General features: G+C 56.7%; 1 protein-coding gene across 1 annotated transcript in view; it reads left to right on the top strand.

The window, feature by feature from the left end:
- Positions 1 to 4,757: 4,757 nt before the first annotated feature.
- The window catches only part of ZMYND19 (zinc finger MYND-type containing 19), a 10,283-nt gene continuing 5,091 nt past the window's right edge, over positions 4,758 to 9,949 (top strand). The window contains exons 1-4 of the mRNA XM_019641278.1: positions 4,758 to 4,884; positions 6,017 to 6,076; positions 6,849 to 6,955; positions 7,570 to 7,710. Coding sequence (XP_019496823.1) covers positions 4,834 to 4,884; positions 6,017 to 6,076; positions 6,849 to 6,955; positions 7,570 to 7,710 — 359 coding nt within the window. The 5' untranslated portion in view covers positions 4,758 to 4,833. The remainder of the gene's footprint in view (positions 4,885 to 6,016; positions 6,077 to 6,848; positions 6,956 to 7,569; positions 7,711 to 9,949) is intronic.

Raw genomic sequence — 9,949 nt, 5'->3', positions numbered from 1 at the left:
CAACTTTGTTGTGTGCTCTAACCAACCGAGCCATCTGGCCGCACACCGGCAGCTCAGCTCAAGTCATTGTCTTCAATCTAGTTGTGGAGGGCGCAGCTCACTGGCCCATGTGGGAATCTAACCAGCAACCTTGTTGTTCAGAGCATGCGCTCTAACCAACCGAGCCATCCGGCCACCCGTACCCAGGATTGGTTTTAATCAAGTAAGGTGACAGACACAGAGACAGCTGCTTGCAAGTTTAGTACTTATAGTGCCACAGCACACAGGGCCACGTGGGAAAATGGCAGCATGGCTCCATTGGCAAGGGGCGAGGGACAGCACAGCCCAGAGCCCATATTGTTTTCTGTGGGAAGGAACGGTGAGGCAGTGCAGGTGAGTTTGAGCGCTTAAGACTGGTCAGTGTCAGCAATTTCAGTGGGCTCACCTAGGGGGCGGGCTCTACTTGTCCAGTACCTGGTGATTAGGCAGCGAAATCCTGGCCCAGTGTGCGAGTTAGATGAAGGAAGTGGCTGGGGGTGTGGGCTCTAGACGGGCTGGTTTGCTCATGGAAAGCGTGTTTGCTGTCTCAAGGAATTAGCTAGCCCTGGGAGGGGCAGGCTCTCCCCAGCCAGCGAGAGCTCCTAGATTAGGGGTCGGCAAACTTTTGAGACGGAAAAGCCAATCCTGTCCCTCACAACAATTTAAAAATTATTTGAGAGCCATAAAACAAATGAAATCACCATTATGTGAATACCTTTTAAACATTTTATAAATGAAACTATGATAGTTTTGTTTTCATTTTCAATTTTATTTCAGAGCCACATGTACGTCTCCAAACAGTCGCATGTGGCTCGTGAGCTGCAGTTTGCCAAGCCATCCTAGATGTCAAAGCATCATACATACGGAAAATAAAAGCCATGATGAATACAGCTCTCATTCCCCTGACTCTCCTCCAAGAACCTTCTCCAGCTGACACCAGCTGCCTCCCATGGTGTTGTCAGTTGATCTGCAAAAATGTCTGCCAACCACTTCTCCCATCCCCTTACTAAAATTCACGAACTTCCTGCCATCAGAAAGTGGGTTCCATTCCCTCCCATTGGACCTGGGCTGCCCTGCGACTTGCTTTTCTGGGACAGAAGAGATGTCATGCCAGTTGCATGTTCTTGGGAGGCCCGAGCTGCCATGTAAAAATGTCTGGTTACCCTGCTGGAGAGATTTCACAGGGGGAGAGAGAGAGAGTGCCTGGACACATGAGTGACACCGGCTCAGACTTCCTGCCGCTATCACACCCCACTGACTGGCTATGCAAGTGCCCTGGCTGTGTCAGCTATCTACTGCTGCAGCACAAACCACCCCAGTTTGTTACTTGTTCTGAAAACAGGCCCCCAAGAGGGAGGAAGGTGGGTGTAGTGGCCAGTCCTCAGGCCTGGGCTCTGAAGTCCCAGAACTTCCTACCACATTCAACGCATCAGAACAGTCACAGACCCAGTGTGACTGGAGCATCACAAACATACAGGGAGGGCAGGAACTGATGGTGACGGCAGAAGACAACCAGCCTCACCAGCCAACAGCAGAACCAACCAGCTGAGCTCAATCTAGATTACAGAACCAGGAGAACATGAATAGTTGTTTTAAGCCAGTAAGTTTGGGGTGGTTAGTTACACAGCAACAGGTAACTGGAACAGATGTTGGTACTTAGAAGAGACACATTGCCCCAACAAAATTCCAGCGTGGCACTGACTTTGGAACCCCGCAGAGGTGCACACAGGCAGGGCAGTGAGGACACTGCTGATGGAGGCTGGAGGCAGGGTGAGCCGGGATAGGTATTGGCAGAAAAATGGCAAGACAGTTGCTTGTGGTAATGTGGAAGACAGAAAGTGAATCTAATGATCTTCCTGGCAGCGGCTTAAAGGGCCAATTGGCTTCATTCCACACAACAAGGCAAACCAAAGGGAAGAGGAGTGTTCTCAAAGACATTTGTGGTGCAGCTTTTGCCTAATGGAGTGGGTTATAATTTGATACATAGAAAATGCAGTTTTTAAAAAAGGGTTGTATCTGCTTGAGCTCGAATGGACAGGCTTTGAAATAAATGAGGCCTCTGGGCCCCTAACTTTCTACAGGCAAATGGCTGGCTGAGGAAGCTACCCAGCAGCAAATATGGGCCACTTTCTATGGAAAAGGGAGGACAACGGAGGTGCAGGGCCAGGAGCCCAGGAGAAGCCAAGAACTGCTAAAAACAGTGGAGTAGGGGAGCTCGTACAGGGAGCAGGCGAGCCATGCTGAAGGAACATCAGGACAGGTGCCTGGCTGCAACTCACAATTGCGAGGGACCAGTGACTCCGGAGCGCACGCTTCCTTTCTCAAGGGGATGTCTAGCACTTGTGCTGGGGAATGGAATGTTGGGTGTTGGGGTGCAGATAACAGGCCTCTGCAGCAAAAGGGGCCACACCCAATGTGCCTCACCCAACCCTGGCCCTTGGGCACATCATAAGACAATGGACTCCTAAGCCCAGCACCTTGGTGAGATGGTCATTCTGGAGGTCTTAGAAGGCCCTGAGTGCAATCTTCCTGGTGCACAGCCCGCCTGCGCTGGCTCTGGGCTTGCCTGCGTGACTCGCTTTGTCCAGTGGGGCACTAAAAAGCATAATTCCATCAGAGGCCCAATAAATGCTTGCCCAATGGGCAGCACCCTCCATGCTTCCTGCCTGGCCATGTGGGAAACCCTGCACAGTGTGAAGCCACACCGAGAGGTTACATGGAAGAGAAGTGAGGCACTCCAGTGGAATTCCCAGGTGAGTGCAACCAAAGCAGGGACCCAGCGGGCCCCCACCCCCCACCTCCCTTTGTCTCATCAGCCAGTATGATGCATTGGAAAGCTACTCCTCTAGTCAAATCCTCCAGTGGTGTCACCTGTTGGTGGTCTGGTCACAATGGCCACCTCCCTTTTTCAAACACACCAGACATGCTGGCAATTCAGAGCCTTTGCCCCGACTCTTCCCTCTGTGCCCACAGGGCTCACACCCTCTCCTCCCACTGGTTGTTCAAACTGACCTATCAGTGAGGCTCTACTCTGCTCACCGCCTTCACTGACACACCCCGCCCCCCCAACACAGATCCTTTCGTTTCCCCTCTTTATCGATTTCTAACAGGCATATAACTCACGTAGCACCGGCCTTTTCTGCCTCCCTCACTGGAATACGAGCAGGGAGGGAGCTGGCATTTGTTACGTGTGGAGGCGTTTCAGCAGGTAGCGGGGTGAGAGCCCAGCTGGAGTGGCCGCCAGCAGACATGGGTGGTAGGCAGAGGCCCCCAGGGACATCAGGCCCTGGACTTGCTGTTTAGGAAGGACCTGCACCAGGCTGTTCAGTGCCGTGGGCATCGCCCACCTCAGCTAAGGAGCTTGAGGCCCAAGGGAGGTTGGGGTAGCCTGAGGGGCGGACCCAGTGATCCCCACGCGGCCCCTGTGAAGAGACGTCGGGCGGCTGGGGATGAGGGAGGGCGGTCAGGGGCCCTGGTCCTGCCAGCTAGCCCCGTTCAGCTCGGGCCGGGCCGTCTCCTACGTTCTGCAGGCACTGGCCGCCCCAGTCCCTACTCCACGGCGGCCCCGCAGCTCCGGGGTCCCTTCCGCACCCCCGCCTGCTGCCCTGCGGACGCCGAACCTTTTATGGGGAGCCGCAGCGAGTCCTTCAGGGCCCCTCGGGACGTTCCGGGGCGTGCGGCCAGGCCCTGGGGCCGCGCGCAGTATCGGGGTTTGACGGTCCGCGCGGGACGCGGAGCCGGCAGCGCCGACGCCCGCACAAAGCTTCCCGCGAAACTGACGTAGCGCCTGGCGGCCGCGCAGGCGCCGCCCCCAGCCGCGCCCCTCCCCCGCGCTCGCCCCGCTCCTCAGCGCGCCGGCGTACTCGCCAGCCTCCCATTGGTCGCGGCGTGGCGGCGCGCGCCGGCCGGTGCAGGCATGCAGGAATCGAACTGGCAACTTTGTTGTGTGCTCTAACCAACCGAGCCATCTGGCCGCACACCGGCAGCTCAGCTCAAGTCATTGTCTTCAATCTAGTTGTGGAGGGCGCAGCTCACTGGCCCATGTGGGAATCTAACCAGCAACCTTGTTGTTCAGAGCATGCGCTCTAACCAACCGAGCCATCCGGCCACCCGTACCCAGGATTGGTTTTAATCAAGTAAGGTGACAGACACAGAGACAGCTGCTTGCAAGTTTAGTACTTATAGTGCCACAGCACACAGGGCCACGTGGGAAAATGGCAGCATGGCTCCATTGGCAAGGGGCGAGGGACAGCACAGCCCAGAGCCCATATTGTTTTCTGTGGGAAGGAACGGTGAGGCAGTGCAGGTGAGTTTGAGCGCTTAAGACTGGTCAGTGTCAGCAATTTCAGTGGGCTCACCTAGGGGGCGGGCTCTACTTGTCCAGTACCTGGTGATTAGGCAGCGAAATCCTGGCCCAGTGTGCGAGTTAGATGAAGGAAGTGGCTGGGGGTGTGGGCTCTAGACGGGCTGGTTTGCTCATGGAAAGCGTGTTTGCTGTCTCAAGGAATTAGCTAGCCCTGGGAGGGGCAGGCTCTCCCCAGCCAGCGAGAGCTCCTAGATTAGGGGTCGGCAAACTTTTGAGACGGAAAAGCCAATCCTGTCCCTCACAACAATTTAAAAATTATTTGAGAGCCATAAAACAAATGAAATCACCATTATGTGAATACCTTTTAAACATTTTATAAATGAAACTATGATAGTTTTGTTTTCATNCGACCTCGGCCCGCTCGCCCGGCTCGCCAGGCGCGCCGCGGCCCCGCCCCGGTCCCGCGCCTCCCGAGGGAGCGGCGCCGGCGGCCGAGCGCAGGCCTGGCCATGACAGACTTCAAATTGGGCATCGTACGGCTCGGCCGGGTGGCCGGGAAGGTGAGCGGCGCGGGGCCGGGGCGCGGGGCTGGGCGGGGGTCGCAGGGCTTGGCGGTTGTGCGGGCGGCGGGCCGGCGGCATGTCCCCGCGGGGCAACCCTCCGGCCGTGGCCTGGGGCTCCGACGGTGCTCCGGGGAGGAGGGGGCTGTCGGCTGCACCTGCGACGCGGGAGCGCAGCGCCCTTGCGATGCGGCACGCTCGCTCCTTGCCAAGACCAGTGTGTGCGCGCCGCTCCGTGCCTGCGGGTCACGGTGGAGCTTCGCGCAGGTTTCACGCTGCCGGCGGTGGCCACGTCTGGCTGAGCCTCAGTGGGCCTCGCCGGAGCAGGGCCTTCCTCCGCTTCTCTCCCATACTTGGCCCCGCCCTCCCCGTGTTCGAGGCTGGGGCTTCCTAGCACCTGTGGGCATCGAGGCTTGGCTGTTTCCAGGAGCCGGCCGGCCGTGCAGCTGCACCAGCCGCGGACCTTACCCTGGATGGGAACCCTGTTCCCATCACAAGCGGCGGAAGCTTCTGGTGGGAGAGAGGAGCAGAGGCAGTCAGATGAAGGTAAAACGGACTCAGATCCTAGAGAAAAGCTTTCCAGGCGAGAGTGAGTGGTTCGGAGGCCGTTGTCTGCTCATCCTGCAGGAGGGATGTGGCTTCCTAACTAGGGAAGGGTGGGCTCCCCACAGGTCTGAGACTTCTTCTGACTTAGTGACTGGCTGCATTAAGGTCATCCTCTAAGCTTTTGTTTGGAACAAAAAGCTAAAAAGGACAACTCAGTGAGCACCTGAGTCCCGACTACCCTGCCTAGTCAATAAGCATTGAAACCTCCTGGATGTTCTGCCTCAGCCCCCGGGCCCGTCTCTACTCCAGTGAAGCCGCTTGTTGGACTAGGCTTATTGGCACATTCAAACGCGCAGCTTAGAAGCTGGCCGGTTCAGTGGCGCTTCGAAGGGTTAGTCTGGTGCGGGTGGGAGTGAGGCCTGAGACCTGCTCCTGTGGTACCAACTTTGGGCACGTCTCCCTGCTCCATGCGACAGGCTGCCCGCCCCTGACTGCTGCCCTTTTAGTCTGATGGGCCACTCCTGCCTGTTGCCAGTGCCTTACCCTGATCCCCAATGTAACGCTGTGAAATGTGGTTGATTTCCAGACCAAGTACACACTGATAGACGAGCAAGACATCCCGCTGGTGGAGGGCTACTCCTTTGAGGTAAGGACCGCCTTCCCTTCGCTGGCCTGCTTTCTGGCGGGCAGTGCCCGGGCAGGCTGTGAGGGATGGTTTTCTTCCCCGAGATGTGAGGGCAGGACCTTGTGTGTGAACATGGGTCTCAGTGCTGCCTGTCACGCCGGTCCTCCTGCACTTCGACTTTTCTTGCCAGCTTTTCCTAAACAGACCCAATTGTGTCACGTTTGCAACTGGGTGTTCAGTTGGACAGGCCCCCGTTCCTTGGGAGACTGTTCCATGCCACCTGACTGTTTTTCCCTGGCATTGGCCCCGCTGTCTGTCCTGGTGCCCAGTGCTCCTTCCTCTCATCTTCTGATCACCCCGCCTTGCTCTGTTTGAACCACCCGCTCCTACCTTAGGGACACTCTCCAGGTGTCTGTGGGCCAGCACCCTCATTTCTGCCCTTCACGGTCTCACAGTGGTGTCTCGTGCAGGGGTTCACTTTGCTCACAGGATTGTGGGCTTTTTGGGGCGGGGGAGGGTGAGTTGCTATGCCCACAAGATTGTGCAGAGTGCTTCATGAGTGCATCTTGCTTGAATTCAGGGAGGTGAGGAGGGTGCTTGTTGGGACACGCTGGCTTCTCCGTGGCTTCTCCGTGCCGCGTGTCTGTGGGAGCTCCTGCAGACTCCCAGGGCCCCAAGAACAGGCCTGGCATTTGTTCCTCTGCTTGTTCACATTGCCCAATTTTTCTAAGAGGTGTTTGAAATGTTGCTGAGAATCGGAGGCTTTCTGACAACCTCTTCCTGTTCCTCCCAGGCCCGGATGGAAGTCGACGCAGATGGAAATGGCGCTAAGATATTTGCATGTGCCTTTGACAAAAACCGAGGAAGGGGGTCGGGAAGGCTTCTTCATGAGCTGCTGTGGTGGGTAGTTTTGAGCTCCTTGTCCCCCCCCCCCCTCGGGTCGTGCATGAACCCTGATGTGTGTGGAGCCAGCGGAACCACCTTCCTCGTTGACGGATAGTGCTTTTGTGTCATTCCCGTTAACTGAGGAACAAGTGGCTACATATTGTGGCGCTGGTGGGGCAGCCTAAAGTCATCAGTCACCAAGTGCCCTTTCTGCTCAGGCGCTCCCTCCGGAGACACAGCTGCCTCTGGGGCAGGGTGGGGCCTGGTCCCTTCTGGGCTCTTGCTGGGCCTGTTAGAGGGATGTGGGGAAAGGGCGGCTTCCCTCAGCGTGCTCTGTAGGGTTCTGAAATGCTTGGGGCCACTCACGTGTGGCGTTTTCTAGGCTACGTATTAGATGGTTTGGAGCCCTAGCCATGGCCCCGAGCAGCCTCGCTTTTTAATCCAAGGGCTGACCTGCCAACGTGGTGTGTCCATTGGGCCACAGACTGACACACGTAGCGTCCTCTGGGCAGCCTGCACCTGCTGCGTTCCCGTCACGGCAGTGTGAGGAGGGCTGGTTCAGACCACGTGGCTGACAGGCTTGGGCAGGTCTGGGAGGCTGCGCTAGAAAGCTGTCTGTCTGTCCCCAGGGAGCGGCACCGTGGGGGCATCGCTCCTGGCTTCCAGGTGGTGCATCTGAACGCGGTGACCGTGGACAACCGCCTGGACAACCTGCAGCTGGTGCCATGGGGCTGGCGGCCCCGAGCAGAGGAGACCTCCAGCAAGCAGAGGTGGGTCGCTCAGGCTCCCGTGTCTGCACGCTGCTCCAGTGCTTCGTGGGTTTGGGCACCAGGGGGTGGGGTCCTCCTTTCTTTGTGGAGGCAGGGTAAGGTTCTGACGGTTATCTTTTTGGGTCGGTCTGGTGATTGGCTCCAGTGAGGACGGGGCTGCCTGGGCTGGATGCCTGCACATGCATGGCCAGACTTCTTCGTGACCCGAGACATGTCAAGCGTCTATCTCAAGGGGCCTCCTGTGCACACAGATGGGCTTTTTTGTCCTGCTCTTGCTAAAGAGTTGGCCTAAGCAGTGGGTTAACGAAAGGCAGACTGGCTTGGGGGCTTGACCTCCGCCTTGCCATGGTCCTGTAAACTGCGCTTCTGCTCAGGATGGCACAGGCTGCCCACTTGAGTGGGTAGGATGCTCCAGGGACAGTTCCCGGGGACAGTGGCCCGGGAGCAGCCCCGCTGTGAGCTTCATGGAGCCTTGGGAAGAGGTGGGGACCAGCAGGACGGGAGCCAGGAGCTGACACGAGCCAGGGAGCAGGTGCATTAGGGGCTAGAGGGGCCGCCCAGGGTTTCTGAGTGTGTCCGTAGGCTCTGGGCAGCTTCCTGATACTGGTGGTGCTGAGTGTCAGCAGACAGGTGTCAGTGAGGTTGGATGGGCCAGTGTCCTCAGGATCTTGGCAGATGGAAGACAGTGGGTGAACCACTGCAGTTGTCCCCTCAGGATCTGGCCACTCCATGAGCAGCGGCAGTGGGAATGGTGGGATGGTCGGTGGTGAGGAGCGGGTCCAGGCTCTGGAGCAGGGCTTGGCTCCCCGCCTTAGGTTCTCCTCGTGATGTAGGTTTTGGCCCTGAAATTCCTTCTTCTTGAAGGAAACTGACTCTTCAGGATGGTTACCCTCTTGGGGGTCATGTTAGTATGGCCTTGGTTGAAAGTGACAGAAACTGGCATCCCTGTCTGACATGTAAAGCCAGGGCTGCCACCTCGTTTTCCTTCTGGTGTGGCCACCAGAGCTACAGACTCACTTCCCACAGGTGGCATGTCCCCGGGAAGTCTTGGGGCTGACTAGTTAGCTTGCTTCAAGTCACTCTCAGCCAAGAGCAGGGGACAGGAGGGCTCTTCCAACAAACGAAACAAAGGCTGCGTTATCGTCAGGAGGGTAAGGGCATCTCAGCAGGCCAGCCAGTGTCCATGGATTCGCCCTGGGCCATCCAGTGTGGGTACTGGGGCCCGGTCTCCCTGACACCATAAGGTCTCCTGCTGCTCACTGCAGCCTGGGGGACACTGCCCACCTTCTCACCCGGCAGTGGATCTGCCTATGCCAGGCAGTCTGGCCTGTGAAATCTGGTGTTTCAGGTGGGTCTCCATGTGACTTAGGGTTAGGCCAAACCGTGGCTGACTAGACGGACCCCTGCTCATCCTTTGGCAGGGAGGTATGTAGACCGCAGTCAGAAGCACCTGTTTGGGGAAGGATGGGCCACCCAGACACCCATCCAGTGGTATCTGCTGGGCTGAGCCTGGCCTCCCCATTCTGGAGGCCACCTCGGGAGGTGCAGCACCAGCCTCCTGTGGCCGTCCTTGGTCTAGACCCTCAGCAGCGTCAGAGCCACCCAAGCGTGGCCCGAGCTCACAGCTGGCCAGGGTGTGGCATGCGCTTCATCATTACAGGGTAGTTCTGTTTAGCTTTTTGAGGAGGCTGCATACAGTTTTCCACAGCGACTGCTCCATTTCACTTTCCCACCAGCAGTGCACAAGGGGGCTCTCTCTTCTCCACATCCTTGCCAACACTTGTTTTTGTTTTGTTTAAATTGAGGTATAATTGACAATTTTCTGGGTGGTGGCCATTATAATGGGTGTGAGGTGGTGTCTCACTTGTTTTGATTTGCATTTCCCTGATGACTAGTGACATCGAGCATATTTTCATGTGCTGGTTGGCCATTTGTGTGTCTTCTTTGGAGAAACATCTATTTAGATGCTTTGCCCGTTTCTTTTTATTAATTAATTAATTTATTTATTTATTTAGCTGAGCCATTCTGTCACCTGTTGGCAGCTCAGCTCAGGCTGGGAATCGAACTGGCGACCCTGTTGCTCAGAGCTTGCACTCTTTTTTTTTTTTTTTTTAAATTATTTTTATTGGGGAATTGGGGGGAAGGGGAACAGACAAGTTGATGTCCTTTTGTTGTTCAGTCTAGTTGTGGAGGACGTTGTTTCACTGGCCCAAGGTGGCACCATCATTGCGCTCTTCCC

Source organism: Hipposideros armiger, unplaced genomic scaffold, assembly GCF_001890085.2.
Source record: "Hipposideros armiger isolate ML-2016 unplaced genomic scaffold, ASM189008v1 scaffold_3, whole genome shotgun sequence".
Lineage (NCBI taxonomy): Eukaryota > Metazoa > Chordata > Mammalia > Chiroptera > Hipposideridae > Hipposideros > Hipposideros armiger.
Note: the sequence above shows the minus strand (reverse complement) of the source record. Positions and strands in the feature narration are given on the sequence as shown.